The sequence below is a fragment of the Procambarus clarkii genome, unplaced genomic scaffold (assembly GCF_040958095.1).
Source record: "Procambarus clarkii isolate CNS0578487 unplaced genomic scaffold, FALCON_Pclarkii_2.0 HiC_scaffold_644, whole genome shotgun sequence".
Classification (NCBI taxonomy): domain Eukaryota; kingdom Metazoa; phylum Arthropoda; class Malacostraca; order Decapoda; family Cambaridae; genus Procambarus; species Procambarus clarkii.
In genome coordinates, this window is record NW_027189677.1 from 17500 (window position 1) to 39070 (window position 21571).

Sequence of the window (21571 nt, forward strand, 5' to 3'; positions counted from 1 at the left end):
CCATCTTTACTATCAGCTTGTTTCTTGGGAGCTTTCCCACTACGGCTGGATTTTAAGGCTTGCTGAACCAAATCATCATCTCCAATTTCTTCTACAGCTCGTGAATATGCTCATACTCTCTATGCTCAGAGACTGGCATTTCTTGTCTCTTTGTAGACGACTTTCTGAGAACTTTTTCTTTTTCCTTATTCCTTTCTTTGTCTATTTGATCCTTTATGCTCTACTGCTGCGTCTCGCTGACCATGATTTTGAGTACTTTTCACTATGATCTGAATCAGAGCTGGAACTGCGCTCTCTGTGCTTGGATCTCTGATGCTTCCGGCTAAATCTGTCCCTAGATCTTGAGCGGGAATAAGTAGGACTGCGATGACGCCTGTGGCGCTCTCGATCTCGACTTGATGAGTGGGACCTCCGAGTGGGCGATGGACAACGAGAACACCTGCTTGACAGAGGACTGGGTGATGAACAGCGAGAACGCCTGCGTGCCAGAGGACTGGGTGATGGACAGCGAGAACGGCTGCGTGACAGAGGACTAGGTGATGAACAGCAAGAACGCCTGCATGGCAGAGGACTGGGCGATGGACAACGAGAACGCCTGCTTGACAGAGGACTGGGTGATGGACAGCGAGAACGGCTGCGTGACAGAGGACTGGGTGATGGACAGCGAGAACGGCTGCGTGACAGAGGACTGGGTGATGAACAGCAAGAACGCCTGCATGGCAGAGGACTGGGCGATAGACAACGAGAACGCCTGCATGGCAGAGGACTGGGCGATAGACAACGAAAACGCCTGCGTGGCAGGGGACTGGGAGATGGACAACGAGAACGCCCGCCTGACAGAGGGCTGGGCGATGGACAACGAGAACACCTGTCTGACAGAGGGCTGGGCGATGGACAACGAGAACACCTGTCTGACAGAGGGCTGGGCGATGGACAACGAGAACGCCTGTTTGACAGAGGGCTGGGCGATGGACAACGAGAACGCCTGTCTGACAGAGGGCTGGGCGATGGACAACGAGAACGCCTGTCTGACAGAGGGCTGAGCGATGGACAACGAGAACGCCTGTCTGACAGAGGGCTGGGCGAACGGCTTAATGACCGACTAGAGGAACGTCTTCTGTGTGCCCGTGACTTTTTATGGTGACGATGACGACTTCTGGAACTAGTACTGCTGCTACTCCGAGACCTATTTCTTCGTTTCCTTTTGCTGGTCCTCTCACTGCTTGAATCTATCGAGTAACGGCCCATGTTTGCAATATTATCTACAATTATACGTGCAGTTGTAGGGGATTTCTTCTTAATTTACGTACTGTATGGCTCCTTCATACAGTTCCCGCAGTACACGACACGCCGCTGAAACCTTTGTTATTCGAATTAATGAACAGTTTTTCTTCATCCAATAGCAGTGCGAGTGGATGCGTTAACCAATAAGACAGTCCGGTGTTGCTAATAAGATGAAGATGTTTAGTCTAGGAATGTCTCTAAGGAAGTGGCTCAACAGTGATGATTGAAGGTATGGCCATCCAAGAGATGGCATGGGCATAAATAAACCATAACAGCACCTCACTACTAATTCTTCTTCCTCTTGATAGTTGGTGCAGTTTGTAACACCACACCTCTAAACTGTTATTCGGGAAGTGCTTTGATTTTTTGAGACGCGTTAAGATAAACCTAAAAATTATACATATATATTTTTGTAATATCATAAAGGCTACTTAAGCGTTGTCGGGTGCAACATCGATGTTTTCGAATATAAGTATTAAAGGTATATTTTCTATCCATGCCATTGGTCAAGCATAAGAACATAAGAACAAAGGTAACTGCAGAAGGCCTATTGGCCCATACGAGGCAGCTCCTATTCTATAACCACCCAATCCCACTCATATACTTGTCCAACCCGTGCTTGAAACAATCGAGGGACCCCACCTCCACAATGTTACGCGGCAATTGGTTCCACAAATCAACAACCCTGTTACTGAACCAGTATTTACCCAAGTCTTTCCTAAATCTAAACTTATCCAATTTATATCCATTGTTTCGTGTTCTGTCCTGTGTTGATACTTTTAATACCCTATTAATATCCCCCCGGTTATGTCCATTCATCCACTTGTAAACGTCTATCATGTCACCCCTAACTCTTCGCCTTTCCAGTGAATGCAACTTAAGCTTTGTTAATCTTTCTTCATATGAAAGATTTCTAATTTGGGGAATTAACTTAGTCATCCTACGCTGGACACGTTCAAGTGAATTTATATCCATTCTATAATATGGCGACCAAAACTGAACTGCATAATCTAAATGGGGCCTAACTAGAGCAAGATATAGCTTGAGAACCACACCAGGTGTCTTGTTACTAACGCTGCGATTAATAAATCCAAGTGTCCGATTTGCCTTATTACGAACATTTATGCATTGATCCTTTTGTTTTAAATTCTTACTAATCATAACTCCCAGATCCCTTTCGCAATCCGACTTCGCAATCACAACACCATCTAGCTCGTATCTTGTAACTCTATCATCATTACCTAACCTCAGAACTTTACATTTATCAGCATTAAACTGCATCTGCCAATCCTTTGACCATTTCAAAACCCTATCTAGATCAACTTGAAGTGATAGTGAGTCCTCCTCCGAATTAATTTCCCTACTGATTTTCGTATCATCGGCAAATTTGCAAATGTTGCTACTCAAACCTGAATCTAAATCATTTATATATATTATAAACAACAGAGGTCCCAGGACAGAGCCCTGAGGCACTCCACTTACAACATTTTCCCACTCTGACTTGATTCCATTTATACTAACTCTCTGTTTCCTTTGGTATAGCCATGCCCTAATCCAGCTTAATATAGCACCCCCAATACCATGAGACTCTATTTTTTTAATCAGTCTTTCATGTGGCACTGTATCAAAAGCTTTGCTAAAGTCAAGGTATACAACATCGCAATCCTTACCACTATCAACTGCCTCAACAATGCTAGAATAAAAAGATAACAAATTTGTTAAACATGAACGGCCATTTATAAAACCATGTTGCGACTCAATTATTAGTTTATGTATGTATGTAAGCATAACAACATATGAATAAAGGTAACTTAAGAAGGCCTATTGGCCCATACTAGGCAGCTTCTATTTATAACCACCCAATACCACTTATATACATGTCCAACCCACGCTTAAAAAAATCAAGGGACTCCCACCTCCACCACGCCATGTGGCAAATGGTTCCACAAATCAACAATCTTATTACCGAACCAGTATTTACCCAGGTCTTTCCGAAATCTAAACTTATTCAGTATATACCCATTGTTTCGTATTCTGTCCTTTGTTGATACTTTTAATACTCTATTAATATCCCCTTTGTTATGTCCATTCATCCACTTGTAAACCTCTATCATGTCACCCCTAACTCTTCGCGTTTCCAGTGAATGAACGTTAAGCTATGTTAATCTCTCTCCATATGAAAGATTTCTAATTTGTGGAATGAACTTTGCCATCCTTCGCTGGATACGTTCAAGTGAATCACAACTCGTCGATAAATACATCCCAGTGTTCTATTTGCATTATTACGAACATTCTTGCATTGATCCTTTGGTTTTAAATTCTTACTAATCATAACTCACAGATCCCTTTCACAATTCGATTTCGTAATCTCAACACCATCTAGCTTGTACCCTGTAACTCTTATCATTATTAAATCGATAATCGCAAATACCATTCGTCTTCATCTTGAAAAACATAAATTAATAAACGAGTCACAACATGGATTTACAAATGGCCGTTCATGTTTAACAAATTTGCTATCATTTTATTCCTGCATAGTTGAGGCAGTTGATAGTGGTAAGGTTTGCGAACAAACGAACAAACCAAAGAACATAAGAACAAAGGTAACTGCAGAAGGCCTATTGGCCCATACGAGGCAGCTCCTGTCTATAACCACCCAATCCCACTCATATACTTGTCCAACCCGCGCTTGAAACAATCGAGGGACCCCACCTCCACCGCGTTACGTGGCAGTTGGTTCCACAAATCAACAACCCTGTTACTGAACCAGTATTTACCCAAGTCTTTATTAAATCTAAACTTATCCAATTTATACCCATTGTTTCGTGTTCTGTCTTGTGTTGATATTTTTAATACCCTATTAATATCCCCCTTGTTATGTCTATTCATCCACTTGTAAACCTCTATCATGTCACCCCTAACTCTTCGCCTTTCCAGTCAATGCAACTTAAGCTTTGTTAATCTTTCTTCATATGAAAGATTTCTAATTTGGGGAACTAACTTAGTCATCCTATGTTGGACACGTTCAAGTGAATTTATATCCATTCTATAATACGGCGACCAAAACTGAACTGCATAATCTAAATGGGGCCTAACCAGAGCAAGATATAGCTTAAGAACCACACCAGGTGTCTTGATACTAACGCTTCGATTAATAAATCCCAGTGTCCTATTCGCCTTATTACGAACATTCATGCATTGATCCTTTTGTTTTAAATTCCTACTAATCGTAACTCCCAGATCCGTTTCGCAATCCGACTTCGCAATAACAACACCATCTAGCTCGTATCTTGTAACTCTATCATCATTACCTAGCCTCAGAACTTTACATTTATCAGCGTTAAACTGCATTTGCCAATCCTTTGACCATTTCAAAACCCTATCTAGATCAACTTGAAGTGATAATGAGTCCTCCTCCGAAATAATTTCCCTACCGATTTTCGTATCATCGGCAAATTTGCAAATGTTGCTACTCAAACGTGAATCTAAATCATTTATATATATTATAAACAATAGAGGTCCCAGGACAGAGCCCTGAGGTACTCCACTAACAACATTATCCCACTCTGACTTAACCTCATTTATACTAACTCTCTGTTTCCTTTGGAATAGCCATGCCCTAATCCAACTTAATATAGCACCCCCAATACCACGAGCTTCTATTTTTTTAATTAGTCTTTCATGTGGCACTGTATCAAAAGCTTTGCTAAAGTCAAGATTAACAACATCACAATTCTAACCACTATCAACTGCCTCAACTATGCTAGAATAAAAAGTTAGCAAATTTGTTAAACATGGACGGCCATTTGTAAAACCATGTTGCGGCTCATTTATTAATTTATGTTTTTCAAGATGGAGACGAATTGTATTTGCAATTATTGATTCAAGTAACTTTCCCTCAATAGACGTTAGGCTAATTGGCCGATAATTTAACGCAAGTGATCAATCTCCTTTCTTAAAAATTGGTACCACATTAGCTACCTTCCATGACTCTGGCACTCTGCCTGTCTCTATTGATTTATTCAATATGGTAGACAGTGGCTCGGAAAGCCCCTCTTTGCATTCTTTAAGCACCCTGGCAAACACTTCATCCGGCCCTGGGGATTTGTTTGGTGTTAGTTTTTCTAATTGTTTAATTACATCCTCCCTGGTAACTGCTAAACTAGTCAACCTTTCATAAGAACATAAGAACATAAGAACAAAGGTAACTGCAGAAGGCCTATTGGCCCATACGAGGCAGCTCCTATTCTATAACCACCCAATCCCACTCATATACTTGTCCAACCCGTGCTTGAAACAATCGAGGGACCCCACCTCCACAATGTTACGCGGCAATTGGTTCCACAAATCAACAACCCTGTTACTGAATCAGTATTTACCCAAGTCTTTCCTAAATCTAAACTTATCCAATTTATACCCATTGTTTCGTGTTCTGTCCTGTGTTGATACTTTTAATACCCTGTTAATATCCCCCCGGTTATGTCCATTCATCCACTTGTAAACCTCTATCATGTCACCCCTAACTCTTCGCCTTTCCAGTGAATGCAACTTAAGCATTGTTAATCTTTCTTCATATGAAAGATTTCTAATTTGGGGAATTAATTTCCTCATCCCCACCCACATAGACTTGTTCCGCTGAAGGCATACTGTTAAGTTCTTCTTTAGTAAATACAGATATAAAATATTTGGTAAAAATACTACTCATCTCCTTGTCATTATCCGTTATTTGACCTGTCTCAGATTTTAATGGACCTATCCTTTCCCTAGTCTTAGTTCGATATAACTGAAAAAAACCCTTTAGGATTTGACTTTGCTTGCTCTGCTATGCGAACTTCATAGTTTCTTTTTGCTTTCCTAATCTCTTTTTTAACATTTCTAACCAGTTGTATGAATTCCTGTTCTAAACTGACTTCCCCATTCTTAATCCTTTTGTACCAAGCTCTCTTTTTACCTATAAGGTTCTTTAAATTATTTGTTATCCACTTTGGGTCATTTGTATTCCATCTATTCAATTTGTATGGTATACTACGTTCCTGTGCTTTGTTTAGAATATTCATAAATAAGTTATATATTAAATCCACATCGAAATCCCCTTTTACGTCACCTATCGCTGGGTTCATGTCTCGCTCTAAGACCGGCCCACACCCCATACCCAAGACTTTCCAGTCTATTTGACCCAAAAAATTTCTTAGGCTATTAAAATCAGCTTTTCGAAAATCTTGCACTTTAACAGAATTTTCTCCTACAGGTCTATTCCATTCTATGCTAAATCTGATTACTTTGTGATCACTGTTCCCTAGCTCACTCCCTATTTCGATGTCATTAATTTGTGCTTCCCTGTTAGTTAACACTAAATCTAAAATATTATTTTCCCGCGTTGGTTCCTTAATGTGTTCCGTAAGAAAGCAATCGTCAATTAATTCTAGAACATCTTCTGCTTTACTATTCCCTGTTTTGCTCACCCAGTTTATTTCACTAAAATTAAAGTCACCCATGACATAAGTACTGTTATATCTAGATGCTCTATATATTTCATCCCATAGATGCTCTGCTTCCATTCTGTCTAAATTTGGTGGCCTATATATAACTTCTATTATAATATTATTTGCTTTTTCGTATAATTCTATGCAAATAGTTTATGTGTGTGGCTCAGTTTTGATTCCCTCTTTGAGACTACATTTCAAATTGTCCCTAACATATATGGCTACTCCCCCTCCTCGTCTAATATATCTATCCGTGTGAAATAGTTTAAATCCATTTATTTGATATTCAGCTAATAGTTCTCTATTTTCTACATTCAACCACGTTTCGGTAAGTGCAATAATATCTATTTTTTCTGTGCAGACAAGAGCATTTAATTCGTTAATTTTATTTCTTAGACTTCTACTGTTAGTGTAATATACCCTAAGTGAATTGTTATTTTGAGGCCTTTCTCTTTCCCTGATCATTTTGCCAATTCCTTTCTCCCACAAACACATACTTTTATTACCTCCTTCCTCCAAATAAATTCCCATACCGCTATTTACTAACAGTTTAAACCCAAACAAACACCTCTAACCACTTCTTCCAACGAGTTCGCAACAGCAACAACCCCAGCTCTCGATAGATGCACCCCATCACGAGCATACATTTCATTTCTTCCATAGAAGTGTTCCCAGTTGTCTATGAAAGATATTGCATTTGATTTGCAATATCTTTTCCAGCCGGCAATTGACACCAAGTGCCCTCGACATCCATTCATTTCCCACTCCCTTTCTTGGAATCATTTCCCTTTTATTCATGTGGCACTGTATCAAAAGCTTTGCTAAAGTCAAGGTACACAACATCGCAATCCTTACCACTATCAACTGCCTCAACAATGCTAGAATAAAATGATAAGAAATTTGTTAAACATGAACGGCCATATATAAAACCATGTTACGACTCAATTATTAATTTATGTTTTTCAAGATGAAGACGAATTTTATTTGCTATTATAGATTCAAGTAACTTTCCCACAATAGACGTTAGGCTAATTGGTCGATAGTTAGACGCAAGTGATCTATCTCCTTTCTTAAAAACTGGTATCACATTAGCAACTTTCCAAAACTCTGGCACTCTGCCTGACTCTATTGATTTATTAAATATGGTTGACATTGGGTCACAAAGCTCCTCTTTGCATTCTTTAAGCACCCTGGCAATCACTTCATCCGGCCCTGGGGATTTGTTTGGTTTGAGTTTTTCTATTTGTTTAAGAACATCCTCCCTGGTAACTGCTAAACTTGTCAACCTGTCCTCATCCCCACCCCACATAGACTTGTTCAGCTGAAGGCATATTGTTAAGTTCCTCTTCAGTAAATACAGATACAAAATATTTATTAAAAATACTACTCATCTCTTCATCACTATCTGTTATTTGACCTCTCTCAGTTTTTAATTCATACAACTGGATAGAAATGTTAAAAAAGAGATTAGGAAAGCAAAAAGAAACTATGAAGTTCGCATAGCAGAGCAAGCAAAGTCAAATCCTAAAGGTTTTTGTTCAGTTATATCGAACTAAGACTAGGGAAAGGATAGGTCCATTAAATTCTGAGACAGGTCAAATAACGGATAATGACAAGGAGATGAGTAGTATTTTTAACAAATATTTTATATCTGTATTTACTAAAGAAGAAATTAACAAAATGCCTTCAGCTAAACAAGTCTATGTGGGTGGGGATGAGGACAGGTTGACTAGTTTAGCAGTTACCAGGGAGGATGTAATTAAACAATTAGAAAAACTAAAACCAAACAAAGCCCCAGAGCCGGATGAATTGTTTGCCAGGGTGCTTAAAGAATGCAAAGAGGAGCTTTCCGAGCCACTGTCTACCGTATTTATTAAATCAATAGAGTCAGGCAGAGTGCCAGAGTCATGGAAGGTAGCTAATGTTGTACCAATTTTTAAGAAAGGAGATAGATCTCTTGCGTCAAACTATTTGAATCAGTCAGGTGCTGTCACAGTGAGAGGTTGTGTTAGCTGGAGCTCTGGAGTAACATTATTATTGCAATAATGGAAGGATTAGTAAATGATTTGGTGAGTTTGGTTGGAGCTCTGAGAGCAGAGATGGATTCCCTGCGGGAGGAGGTACGACAGCTGAGACTTCGAGAGGAAACGAAGGAGGAGACCAGTGTTGACGAGACCTCATCGTGGAGAGTAGTGAAAGACAGGGGTCTTAAGAAGACCTTGACAAGGCCGCCTACAGACGCCCTAAGGACGGCAAATTCATTTGCCGTGTTGGAGGACGAGTGCTGTAGTGCTCCTGCAGCGAGGAAATCAGCGAGGAACGGCGGAGCGCAGGCCCCTCAGGCTGCTCAGAAAGTTAGGGCGGTACGGAAGCGAATTTTGGTTGTGGGAGATTCCCAGGTTAGGTATTTAGACAGAACGTTTTGTGCCAGAGATTGGGGGAACAGATTAAGGGTTTGCTATCCAGGAGCTGGAATTGGAGATATTGTTGAAAACATGAATGATATTATGACGGGAATTGGGAACAAACCCATTATTTGTATTAGTGCAGGGGGTAATGAAGTTGGGCGAGTTAGGAGTGAGGAACTAATACAGAGATTTAGGACAGCCATTGAATTAGTTAGGAGCAAGGGAGGAATCCTGATACTATGTGGCATTCTTCCAAGAAAGGGAGTGGGAAAAGAATGGATGTCGAGGGCACTTGGTGTCAATTGCCGGCTGGAAAGATATTGCAAATCAAATGCAATATCTTTCATAGACAACTGGGAACGCTTCTATGGAAGAAATGAAATGTATGCTCGTGATGGGGTGCATCTATCGAGGGCTGGGGTTGTTGCTGTTGCGAACTCGTTGGAACCAGTGGTTAGAGGTGTTTGTTTGGGTTTAAACTGTTAGTAGATAGTGGTATGGGAATTGATTTGAAGGAGGTAATAAAAGTATGTGTTCGTGGGAGAAAAGAATTGGCAAAATGATCAGGGAAAGAAAAGGGCCTCAAAATAACAATTCACTTAGGATATATTACACTAACAGTAGAAGTCTAAGAAATAAAATTAATGAATTAAATGCTCTTGTCTGCACAGAAAAAATAGATATTATTGCACTTACCGAAACGTGGATGAACGTGGAAAATAGAGAACTATTAGCTGAATATCAGATAAATGGATTTAAACTATTTCACACAGATAGATATATTAGACGAGGAGGGGGAGTAGCCATATATGTTAGGGACAATTTGAAATGTAGTCTCAAAGAAGGAATCAAAACTGAGCCACACACAGAAACTATTTGGATAGAATTAAACGAAAAAGCAAATAATATTATAATAGGAGGTTATATATAGGCCACCAAATTTAGACAGAATGGAAGCAAAGCATCTATTGAATGAAATATCTAGAGCCTCTAGATCTAACAGTATTTATGTCATGGGTGACTTTAATTTTAGTTGAATAAACTGGGTGAACAAAACAGGGAATAGTGAAGCAGAAGATTTTCTAGAATTAATTGACGATTGCTTTCTTAAGCAACACATTAAGGAACCAACGCGGGAAAATAATATTTTAGATTTAGTGTTAACTAACAGGGAAACACAAATTAATGACATCGAAATAGGGAGTGAGCTAGGGAACAGTGATCGCAAAGAAATCAGATTTAGCATAGAATGGAATAGACCTGTAGGAGAAAATTCTGTTAAAGTGCCAGATTTTCGAAAAGCTGATTTTAATAGCCTATGAAATTTTTTGGGTCAAATAGATTGGAAACTCTTGGGTATGGGGTGTGGGCCGGTCTTAGAGCGAGACATGAACCCAGGGATAGGTGACGTAAAAGGGGATTTCGATGTGGATTTAATATATAACTTATTTAAGAATATTCTAAACAAAGCACAGGAACGTAGTATACCATACAAATTGAATAGGTCGAATACTAATGACTCAAAGTGGATAACAAATAATTTAAAGAATCTTATAGGTAAAAAGAGAGCTTGGTACAAAAGGATTAAGAATGGGGAAGTCAGGTTAGAACAGGAATTCATACAACTGGTTAGAAATGTTAAAAAAGAGATTAGGAAAGCAAAAAGAAACTATGAAGTTCGCATAGCAGAGCAAGCAAAGTCAAATCCTTAAGTTTTTTTTTAGTTATATCGAACTGAGACTAGGGAAAGGATAGGTCCATTAAAATCTGAGACAGGTCAAATAACGGATAATGACAAGGAGATGAGTAGTACTTTTAACAAATATTTTATATCTGTATTTACTAAAGAAGAACTTAACAATATGCCTTCAGCGGAACAAGTCTATGTGGGTGGGGATGAGGAAAGGTTGACTAGTTTAGCAGTTACCAGGGAGGATGTAATTAAACAATTAGAAAAACTAATATCAAACAAATCCCCCGGGCTGGATGAAGTGTTTGCCAGGGTGCTTAAAGAATGCAAAGAGGAGCTTTCCGAGCCACTGTCTACCATATTTATTAAATCAATAGAGTCAGGCAGAGCGCCAGAGTCATGGAAGGTATCTAATGTGATACCAGTTTTTAAGAAAGGAGATTGATCACTTTCGTCTAACTATCGACCAATTAGCCTAACGTCTATTGTGGGAAAGTTACTCGAATCTATAATAGCAAATAAAATTCGTCTTCATCTTGAAAAACATAAATTAATAATTGAGTCGCAACATGGTTTTATAAATGGCCGTTCATGTTTAACAAATTTGTTATATTTTTATTCTAGCATTGTTGAGGCAGTAGATACTGGTAAGGATTGCGATGTTGTGTACCTTGACTTTAGCAAAGCTTTTGATACAGTGCCACATGAAAGACTGATTAAAAAGTTAGAGTCTCATGGTATTGGGGGTGCTATATTAAGCTGGATTAGGGCATGGCTACACCAAAGGAAACAGAGAGTTAGTATAAATGGAGTCAAGTCAGAGTGGGAAAATGTTGTAAGTGGGGTGCCTCAGGGCTCTGTCCTGGGACCTCTGTTGTTTATAATATATATAAATGATTTAGATTCAGGTTTGAGTAGCAACATTTGCAAATTTGCCGATGATACGAAAATCGGTAGGGAAATTAATTCGGAGGAGGACTCAATATCACTTCAAGTTGATCTAGATAGGGTTTTGAAATGGTCGAAGGATTGGCAGATGCAGTTTAATGCTGATAAATGTAAAGTTCTGAGGTTAGGTAATGATGATAGGGTTACATGATACGAGCTAGATGGTGTTGAGATTGCGAACTCGAATTGCGAAAGGGATCTGGGAGTTATGATTAGTAAGAATTTAAAACAAAAGGATCAATGCATAAATATTCGTAATAAGGCAAATCGGACACTTGGATTTATTAATCGAAGCGTTAGTAACAAGACACCTGGTGTGGTTCTCAAGCTATATCTTGCTCTAGTTAGGCCCCATTTAGATTATGCAGTTAAGTTTTGGTCGCCATATAATGGAATGGATATAAATTCACTTGAACGTGTCCAGCGTAGGATGACTAAGTTAATTCCCCAAATTAGAAATCTTTCATATGAAGAAAGATTGACAAAGCTTAAGTGACATTCCCTGGAAAGGCGAAGAGTTAGGGGTGACATGATAGAGGTTTACAAGTGGGTGAATGGACATAACAAAGGGGATATTAATAGGGTATTAAAAGTATCAACACTAGACAGAACACGAAACAATGGGTATAAATTGGATAAGTTTAGATTTAGGAAAGACTTGGGTAAATACTGGTTCAGTAACAGGGTTGTTGATTTGTGGAACCAATTGCCGCGTAACATTGTGGAGGTGGGGTCCCTCGATTGTTTCAAGCATGGGTTGGACATGCATATGAGTGGGATTGGGTGGTTATAAATAGGAGCTGCCTCGTATGGGCCAACAGGCCTTCTGCAGTTGCCTTTGTTCTTATGTTCTTATGTGGTACCAATTTTTAAGAAAGGAGATAGATCACTTGCGTCAAACTATCGGTCAATTAGCCTAACGTCTATTGTGGGAAAGTTACTTGAATCAATAATTGCAAATACAATTCGTCTCCATCTTGAAAAACATAAATTAATAAATGAGTCCCAACATGGTTTTATAAATGGCAGTTCATGTTTAACAAATTTGCTAACTTTTTATTCCAGCATAGTTGAGGCAGTTGATAGTGGTAAGGATTGTGATGATAAAGTACCTTGACTTTAGCAAAGCTTTTGATACAGTGCCACATGAAAGACTAATTAAAAAAATAGAAGCTCATAGTATTGGGGGTGCTATATTAACTTGGATTAGGGCATGGCTATTCCAAAGGAAACAGAGAGTTAGTATAAATGGGGTTAAGTCAGAGTAGGATAATGTTGTTAGTGGAGTACCTCAGGGCTCTGTCCTGGGACCTCTGTTGTTTATAATATATATAAATGATTTAGATTCAGGTTTGAGTAGCAACATTTGCAAATTTGCCGATGATACGAAAATCGGTAGGGAAATTAATTCGGAGGAGGACTCACTATCACTACAAGTTGATCTAGATAGGGTTTTGAAATGGTCAAAGGATTGGCAAATGCAGTTTAATGCTGATAAATGTAAAGTTCTGAGGCTAGGTAATGATGATAGAGTTACAAGATACTAGCTAGATTGGGTTGAGATTGCGAAGTCGGATTGCGAAAGGGATCTGGGAGTTATGATTAATAAGAATTTAAAACAAAAGGATCAATGCATGAATGTTCGTAATAAGGCGAATAGGACACTGGGATTTATTAATTGAAGCGTTAGTAACAAGACACCTGGTGTGGTTCTTAAGCTATATCTTGCTCTGGTTAGGCCCCATTTAGATAATGCAGTTCAGTTTTGGTCGCCATATTATAGAATGGATATAAATTCACTTGAACGTGTTGAATTATACGAAATTATACGATTATACAATTACTGAAAACGGCGATAAGTCATATTATGCTTAAACCCACCCCTCCCCTCTGCAGTTTTCAAAATATCTAAAATGTCGGAAATTTGACCCCTTTGCGTGAATTTTGAGCCGAATTTTGACTCTGCTCCTTTTTTCATTTTCAAATTACGACTTTTTTTACCGAAAATTTGCCAATTACTAAAAAAGGCTATGGGTCATATTTTGTACCACCCCCCCTACTCAACAGTTTTCAAAATATCTGAAATGTTGAAATTTTACTCCTGAGTGATTTTTTAAGCTGAATTCTGACTCTCTGCACAAATTTTCATTTTCAAATTACGACGATTTTTCTGAAAATATGCCAATTACTGAAAACGGCGACGGGTCATCTTTTGGTTAAACCCACCCCATCCCCCTGTAGTTTTCAAAATATCTGAAATGTCGGAAATTTGACTCCTGAGCGTGATTTTTGAGACGAATTTTGACTCTCTGCACCTTTTTTCATTTTCAAATTTCGACTTTTTATACTGAAAATTAGCCAATAACTGAAAAAGGCTATGTGTCATATTTTGCCCCACCCCCCATACTTTGCAGTTTTTAAAATATCTGAAACGTCAAAATTTGACTCCTGAGTGTAATTTTTGAGTCGAATACTGGCTCTCTGAACCCATTTTCAAGAAAACAGCGATGGGTCATATATTGCCAAAAACTGCCTGCAGTTTTTAAAATATCTGAAATGTCGAAAGTTTGAATCCTGAGCGTGATTTTTGTGCCGAATTCTGGCTTTCTGCTCATATCTTCATTTTCAAATTACGACTATTTATACCGAAAATATGCCAATTACTGAAAACTGCGATTGGTCATATTTTGATCAAACTCCCCTGCAGTTTTCAAAATATCTGAAATGTCGGAAACTTGACTCCTGAGCGTAATTTATGAGCCGAATTCTGACTCGGCACCAAATTTCAGGTTCTAATTACGACTTTTTATACTGAAAATATGCAAATTACTTAAAACAGCGATAGGTCATAATTTGCCCAAACCTCCCTGCAGTTCTTTAGAGTCTTTGAAATGTCTGAAATTTATCTCCTGAGCGTGATTTTTGAGCTGATTTCTGATTCTGCACCTATTTTCGTTTTCAAATTATGATTTTTATTCCGAAAATATGTCTATTATTGAAAACGGCGATGGGTCATATTTTGCCCACACCCCCCTCCCCCCTGCAGTTTTCAAAATATCTGAATTGTCGGAAATTTGACCCCTGTGCGTGAATTTTGAAACAAATTCTGACTCTTTGCTCATATTTTCATTTTCAAAATATTCTTTTTATACCGAAAATATGCCAATTGCAGAAAACGGCGATGGGTCATGGTTAGACCAAACCCCCCCCCCCCCCCTCCCGCAGCTTTCAAAATATCAGAAATGTCGGAAATTTGACTCCTGAGCGTAAATTTTGAAACGAATCCTGACTCTCTGCACCTATTTTCATTTTTGAATTATAAATTTTCATACAGAAAATTTGCCAATTACTTAGAAAGGAGATGGTTCATATTTTTCCCCCCTCCCCCCTTTACCATGATGTTTTCAAAATATTTGAAATGTCGGAAATTTGACTGCTGAGCGTGATTTTTTAGCCAAATTCTGATTCTCTACACCTATTTTCATTTTCATATTAAGACTGTTTATATCGAAAATGTGCCAATTACTGAAAACAGCGATGGGTCCTATTTTGCCCAAACCTCCCTGAAGTTTCTAATTATCTCAAACGTCGGATATTTGGCTCCTGAGTGTGATTTTTTTAGCCGAATTCTGATTGTCTGCATCTATTTTCATTTTCAAATTACGCCTTTTTATACCGAAAATATGCAAATTACTGAAAACTGCGATCGGTCATATTTTAAGAACATAAGAACATAAGAACAAAGGTAACTGCAGAAGGCCTATTGGCCCATACGAGGCAGCTCCTATTCTATAACCACCCAATCCCACTCATATACTTGTCCAACCCGTGCTTGAAACAATCGAGGGACCCCACCTCCACAATGTTACGCGGCAATTGGTTCCACAAATCAACAACCCTGCTCCTGAACCAGTATTTACCCAAGTCTTTCCTAAATCTAAACTTATCCAATTTATACCCATTGTTTCGTGTTCTGTCCTGTGTTGATACTTTTAATACCCTATTAATATCCCCCCGGTTATGTCCATTCATCCACTTGTAAACCTCTATCATGTCACCCCTAACTCTTCGCCTTTCCAGTGAATGCAACTTAAGCTTTGTTAATCTTTCTTCATATGAAAGATTTCTAATTTGGGGAATTAACTTAGTCATCCTACGCTGGACACGTTCAAGTGAATTTATATCCATTCTATAATATGGCGACCAAAACTGAACTGCATAATCTAAATGGGGCCTAACTAGAGCAAGATATAGCTTGAGAACCACACCAGGTGTCTTGTTACTAACGCTGCGATTAATAAATCCAAGTGTCCGATTTGCCTTATTACGAACATTTATGCATTGATCCTTTTGTTTCAAATTCCCACCAATCACAACTCCCAGATCCCCCTCGCAACTCGACCCCGCAACCACAACACCATCCAGCTCGCATCTTGCAACTCCATCATCACTACCTAACCTCAGAACTCCACACCCATCAGCACCAAACTGCATCTGCCAATCCCCTGACCACCTCAAAACCCTATCCAGATCAACCTGAAGTGATAGTGAGTCCTCCTCCGAATCAATTTCCCTACCGATCTTCGTATCATCGGCAAACTTGCAAATGTTGCCACTCAAACCTGAATCCAAATCACCCACATATACTATAAACAACAGAGGTCCCAGGACAGAGCCCCGAGGCACCCCACCCACAACACCCTCCCACTCTGACTCGACTCCACCTACACCAACTCTCAGCTTCCCCTGGTACAGCCATGCCCCAATCCAGCTTAATATAGCACCCCCAATACCATGAGACTCCATCCCTCCAACCAGTCTCCCATGCGGCACCGCACCAAAAGCCCTGCCAAAGCCAAGGTATACAACATCGCAATCCTTACCACCATCAACCGCCTCAACAATGCTAGAACAAAAAGATAACAAATTTGTCAAACACGAACGGCCACCTATAAAACCATGCCGCGACTCAACCATTAATCTATGTTTTTCAAGATGAAGACGAATCCTACCTGCCATTATACCTGCCTGAAATGAATGGATATCGAGGGCACTTGGTGTCAATTGCCGGCTGGAAAGATATTGCAAATCAAATGCAATATCTTTCATAGACAACTGGGAACACTTCTATGGAAGAAATGAAATGTATGCTCGTGATGGGGTGCATCTATCGAGAGCTGGGGTTGTTGCTGTTGCGAACTCGCTAGAAGAAGTGGTTAGAGGTGTTTGTTTGGGTTTAAACTGTTAGTAGATAGAGGTATGGGAATTGATTTGGAGGAAGGAGGTAATAAAAGTATGTGTTTGTGGGAGAAAGGAATTGGCAAAACGATCAGGGAAAGAGAAGGTCCGCAAAATAACAATTCACTTAGGGTATATTACACTAACAGTAGAAGTCTAAGAAATAAAATTAACGAATTAAATGCTCTTGTCTGCACAGAAAAAATAGATATTATTGCACTTACCGAAACGTGGATGAATGTAGAAAATAGAGAACTATTAGCTGAATATCAAATATATGGATTTAAACTATTTCACACAGATAGATATATTAGACGAGGAGGTGGAGTAGCCATATATGTTAGGGACAATTTGAAATGTAGTCTCAAAGAGGGAATCAAAACAGAGCCACACACAGAAACTATTTGGATTGAATTAAACGAAAAAGCTAATAATATTATAATAGGAGTAATATATAGGCCACCAAATTTAGACAGAATGGAAGCAAAGCATCTATGGAATGAAATATCTAGAGCATCTAGATCTAACAGTATTTATGTCATGGGTGACTTTAATTTTAGCGGAATAAACTGGTTGAACAAAACAGGGAATAGTGAAGCAGAAGATTTTCTAGAATTAATTGACGATTGCTTTCTTACGCAACACATTAAGGAACCAACACGGGAAAATAATATTTTAGATTTAGTGTTAACTAACAGGGAAACGCAAATTAATGACATCGAAATAGGGAGTGAGCTAGGGAGCAGTGATCACAAAGAAATCAGATTTAGCATAGAATGGAATAGACCAGTAGGAGAAAATTCTGTTAAAGTGCCAGATTTTCGAAAAGCTGATTTTAATAGCCTAAGAAATTTTTTGGGTCAAATTGATTGGAAAGGCTTGGGTATGGGGTGTGGGCCGGTCTTGGAGCGAGACATGAACCCAGCGATAGGTGACTTAAATGGGGATTTCGATGTGGATTCAATATATAACTTATTTAAGAATATTCTAAACAAAGCACAGGAACGTAGTATACCATACAAATTGAATAGATCGTATACTAATGACCCAAAGTGGATAACAAAGAATTTGAAGAACCTTATAGGTAAAAAGAGAGCTTGGTACAAAAGGATTAAAAATGGGGAGGTCACTTTAGAACAGGAATTCGTACAACTGGTTAGAAATGTTAAAAAAGAGATAAGGAAAGCAAAAAGAAACTATGAAGTTCGCATAGCAGGGCAAGCAAAGACAAATCCTAAAGGGTTTTTTCAGTTATATCGTACTAAGACTAGGGAAAGGATAGGTCCATTAAAAACTGAGACAGGTCAAATAACAGATAGTGATGAAGAGATGAGTAGTATTTTTAATAAATATTTTGTATCTGTATTTACTAAAGAGGAACTTAACAATATGCCTTCAGCCGAACAAGTCTATGTGGGTGGGGACGAGGACAGGTTGACGAGTTTAGCAGTTACCAGGGAGGATGTTCTTAAACAAATAGTAAAACTCAAACCAAACAAATCCCCAGGGCCGGATGAAGTGTTTGCTAGGGTGCTTAAAGAATGCAAAGAGGAGCTTTGTGACCCACTGTCAACCATATTTAATAAATCAATAGAGTCAGGCAGAGTGCCAGAGTTTTGGAAAGTTGCTAATGTGATACCAGTTTTTAAGAAAGGAGATAGATCACTTGCGTCTAACTATCGACCAATTAGCCTAACGTCTATTGTGGGAAAGTTACTCGAATCTATAATAGCAAATAAAATTCGTCTTCATCTTGAAAAACATAAATTAATAATTGAGTCGCAACATGGTTTTATAAATGGCCATTCATGTTTAACAAATTTGTTATCTTTTTATTCTAGCATTGTTGAGGCAGTTGATAGTGGTAAGGATTGCGATGTTGTATACCTTGACTTTAGCAAAGCTTTTGATACAGTGCCACATGAAAGACTGATTAAAAAAATAGAGTCTCATGGTATTGGGGGTGCTATATTAAGCTGGATTAGGGCATGGCTATACCAAAGGAAACAGAGAGTTAGTATAAATGGAATCAAGTCAGAGTGGGAAAATGTTGTAAGTGGAGTGCCTCAAGGCTCTGTCCTGGGACCTCTGTTGTTTATAATATATATAAATGATTTAGATTCAGGTTTGAGTAGCAACATTTGCAAATTTGCCGATGATACGAAAATCGGTAGGGAAATTAATTCGGAGGAGGACTCACTATCACTTCAAGTTGATCTAGATAGGGTTTTGAAATGGTCAAAGGATTGGCAGATGCAGTTTAATGCTGATAAATGTAAAGTTCTGAGGTTAGGTAATGATGATAGAGTTACAAGATACGAGCTAGATGGTGTTGTGATTGCGAAGTCGGATTGCGAAAGGGATCTGGGAGTTATGATTAGTAAGAATTTAAAACAAAAGGATCAATGCATAAATGTTCGTAATAAGGCAAATCGGACACTTGGATTTATTAATCGCAGCGTTAGTAACAAGACACCTGGTGTGGTTCTCAAGCTATATCTTGCTCTAGTTAGGCCCCATTTAGATTATGCAGTTCAGTTTTGGTCGCCATATTATAGAATGGATATAAATTCACTTGAACGTGTCCAGCGTAGGATGACTAAGTTAATTCCCCAAATTAGAAATCTTTCATATGAAGAAAGATTAACAAAGCTTAAGTTGCATTCACTGGAAAGGCGAAGAGTTAGGGGTGACATGATAGAGGTTTACAAGTGGATGAATGGACATAACCGGGGGGATATTAATAGGGTATTAAAAGTATCAACACAGGACAGAACACGAAACAATGGATATAAATTGGATAAGTTTAGATTTAGGAAAGACTTGGGTAAATACTGGTTCAGTAACAGGGTTGTTGATTTGTGGAACCAATTGCCGCGTAACATTGTGGAGGTGGGGTCCCTCGATTGTTTCAAGCACGGGTTGGACAAGTATATGAGTGGGATTGGGTGGTTATAGAATAGGAGCTGCCTCGTATGGGCCAATAGGCCTTCTGCAGTTACCTTTGTTCTTATGTTCTTATGTTCTTATTATAGATTCGAGCAACTTTCCCACAATAGACGTTAGGCTAATTGGTCGATAGTTAGACGCAAGTGATCTATCTCCTTTCTTAAAAACTGGTATCACATTAGCAACTTTCCAAAACTCTGGCACTCTGCCTGACTCTATTGATTTATTAAATATGGTTGACAGTGGGTCACAAAGCTCCTCTTTGCATTCTTTAAGCACCCTGGCAAACACTTCATCCGGCCCTGGGGATTTGTTTGGTTTGAGTTTTACTATTTGTTTAAGAACATCCTCCCTGGTAACTGCTAAACTCGTCAACCTGTCCTCGTCCCCACCCACATAGACTTGTTCGGCTGAATGCATATTGTTAAGTTCCTCTTTAGTAAATACAGATACAAAATATTTATTAAAAATACTACTCATCTCTTCATCACTATCTGTTATTTGACCTGTCTCAGTTTTTAATGGACCTATCCTTTCCCTAGTCTTAGTACGATATAACTGAAAAAAACCCTTTAGGATTTGTCTTTGCTTGCCCTGCTATGCGAACTTCATAGTTTCTTTTTGCTTTCCTTATCTCTTTTTTAACATTTCTAACCAGTTGTACGAATTCCTGTTCTAAAGTGACCTCCCCATTTTTAATCCTTTTGTACCAAGCTCTCTTTTTACCTATAAGGTTCTTCAAATTCTTTGTTATCCACTTTGGGTCATTAGTATTCGATCTATTCAATTTGTATGGTATACTACGTTCCTGTGCTTTGTTTAGAATATTCTTAAATAAGTTATATATTGAATCCACATCGAAATCCCCATTTAAGTCACCTATCGCTGGGTTCATGTCTCGCTCCAAGACCGGCCCACACCCCATACCCAAGACTTTCCAATCAATTTGACCCAAAAAATTTCTTAGGCTATTAAAATCAGCTTTTCGAAAAATCTGGCACTTTAACAGAATTTTCTCCTACTGGTCTATTCCATTCTATGCTAAATCTGATTTCTTTGTGATCACTGCTCCCTAGCTCACTCCCTATTTCGATGTCATTAATTTGCGTTTCCCTGTTTGTTAACACTAAATCTAAAATATTATTTTCCCGTGTTGGTTCCTTAATGTGTTGCGTAAGAAAGCAATCGTCAATTAATTCTAGAAAATCTTCTGCTTCACTATTCCCTGTTTTGTTCAACCAGTTTATTCCGCTAAAATTAAAGTCACCCATGACATAAATACTGTTAGATCTAGATGCTCTAGATATTTCATCCCATAGATGCTTTGCTTCCATTCTGTCTAAATTTGGTGGCCTATATATTACTCCTATTATAATATTATTAGCTTTTTCGTTTAATTCAATCCAAATAGTTTCTGTGTGTGGCTCTGTTTTGATTCCCTCTTTGAGACTACATTTCAAATTGTCCCTAACATATATGGCTACTCCACCTCCTCGTCTAATATATCTATCTGTGTGAAATAGTTTAAAATCCATATATTTGATATTCAGCTAATAGTTCTCTATTTTCTA

At 38.7% G+C, this 21571-nt stretch overlaps 1 protein-coding gene across 1 annotated transcript in view; it reads left to right on the plus strand.

The window, feature by feature from the left end:
- LOC138361708 (trichohyalin-like) overlaps nt 1–21571 on the plus strand; it is a gene marked incomplete at its 5' end in the record, with an annotated part of 29974 nt that overhangs the window by 281 nt on the left and 8122 nt on the right. The window contains one exon of the mRNA XM_069320896.1: nt 451–1140. Coding sequence (XP_069176997.1) covers nt 451–1140 — 690 coding nt within the window. The remainder of the gene's footprint in view (nt 1–450; nt 1141–21571) is intronic.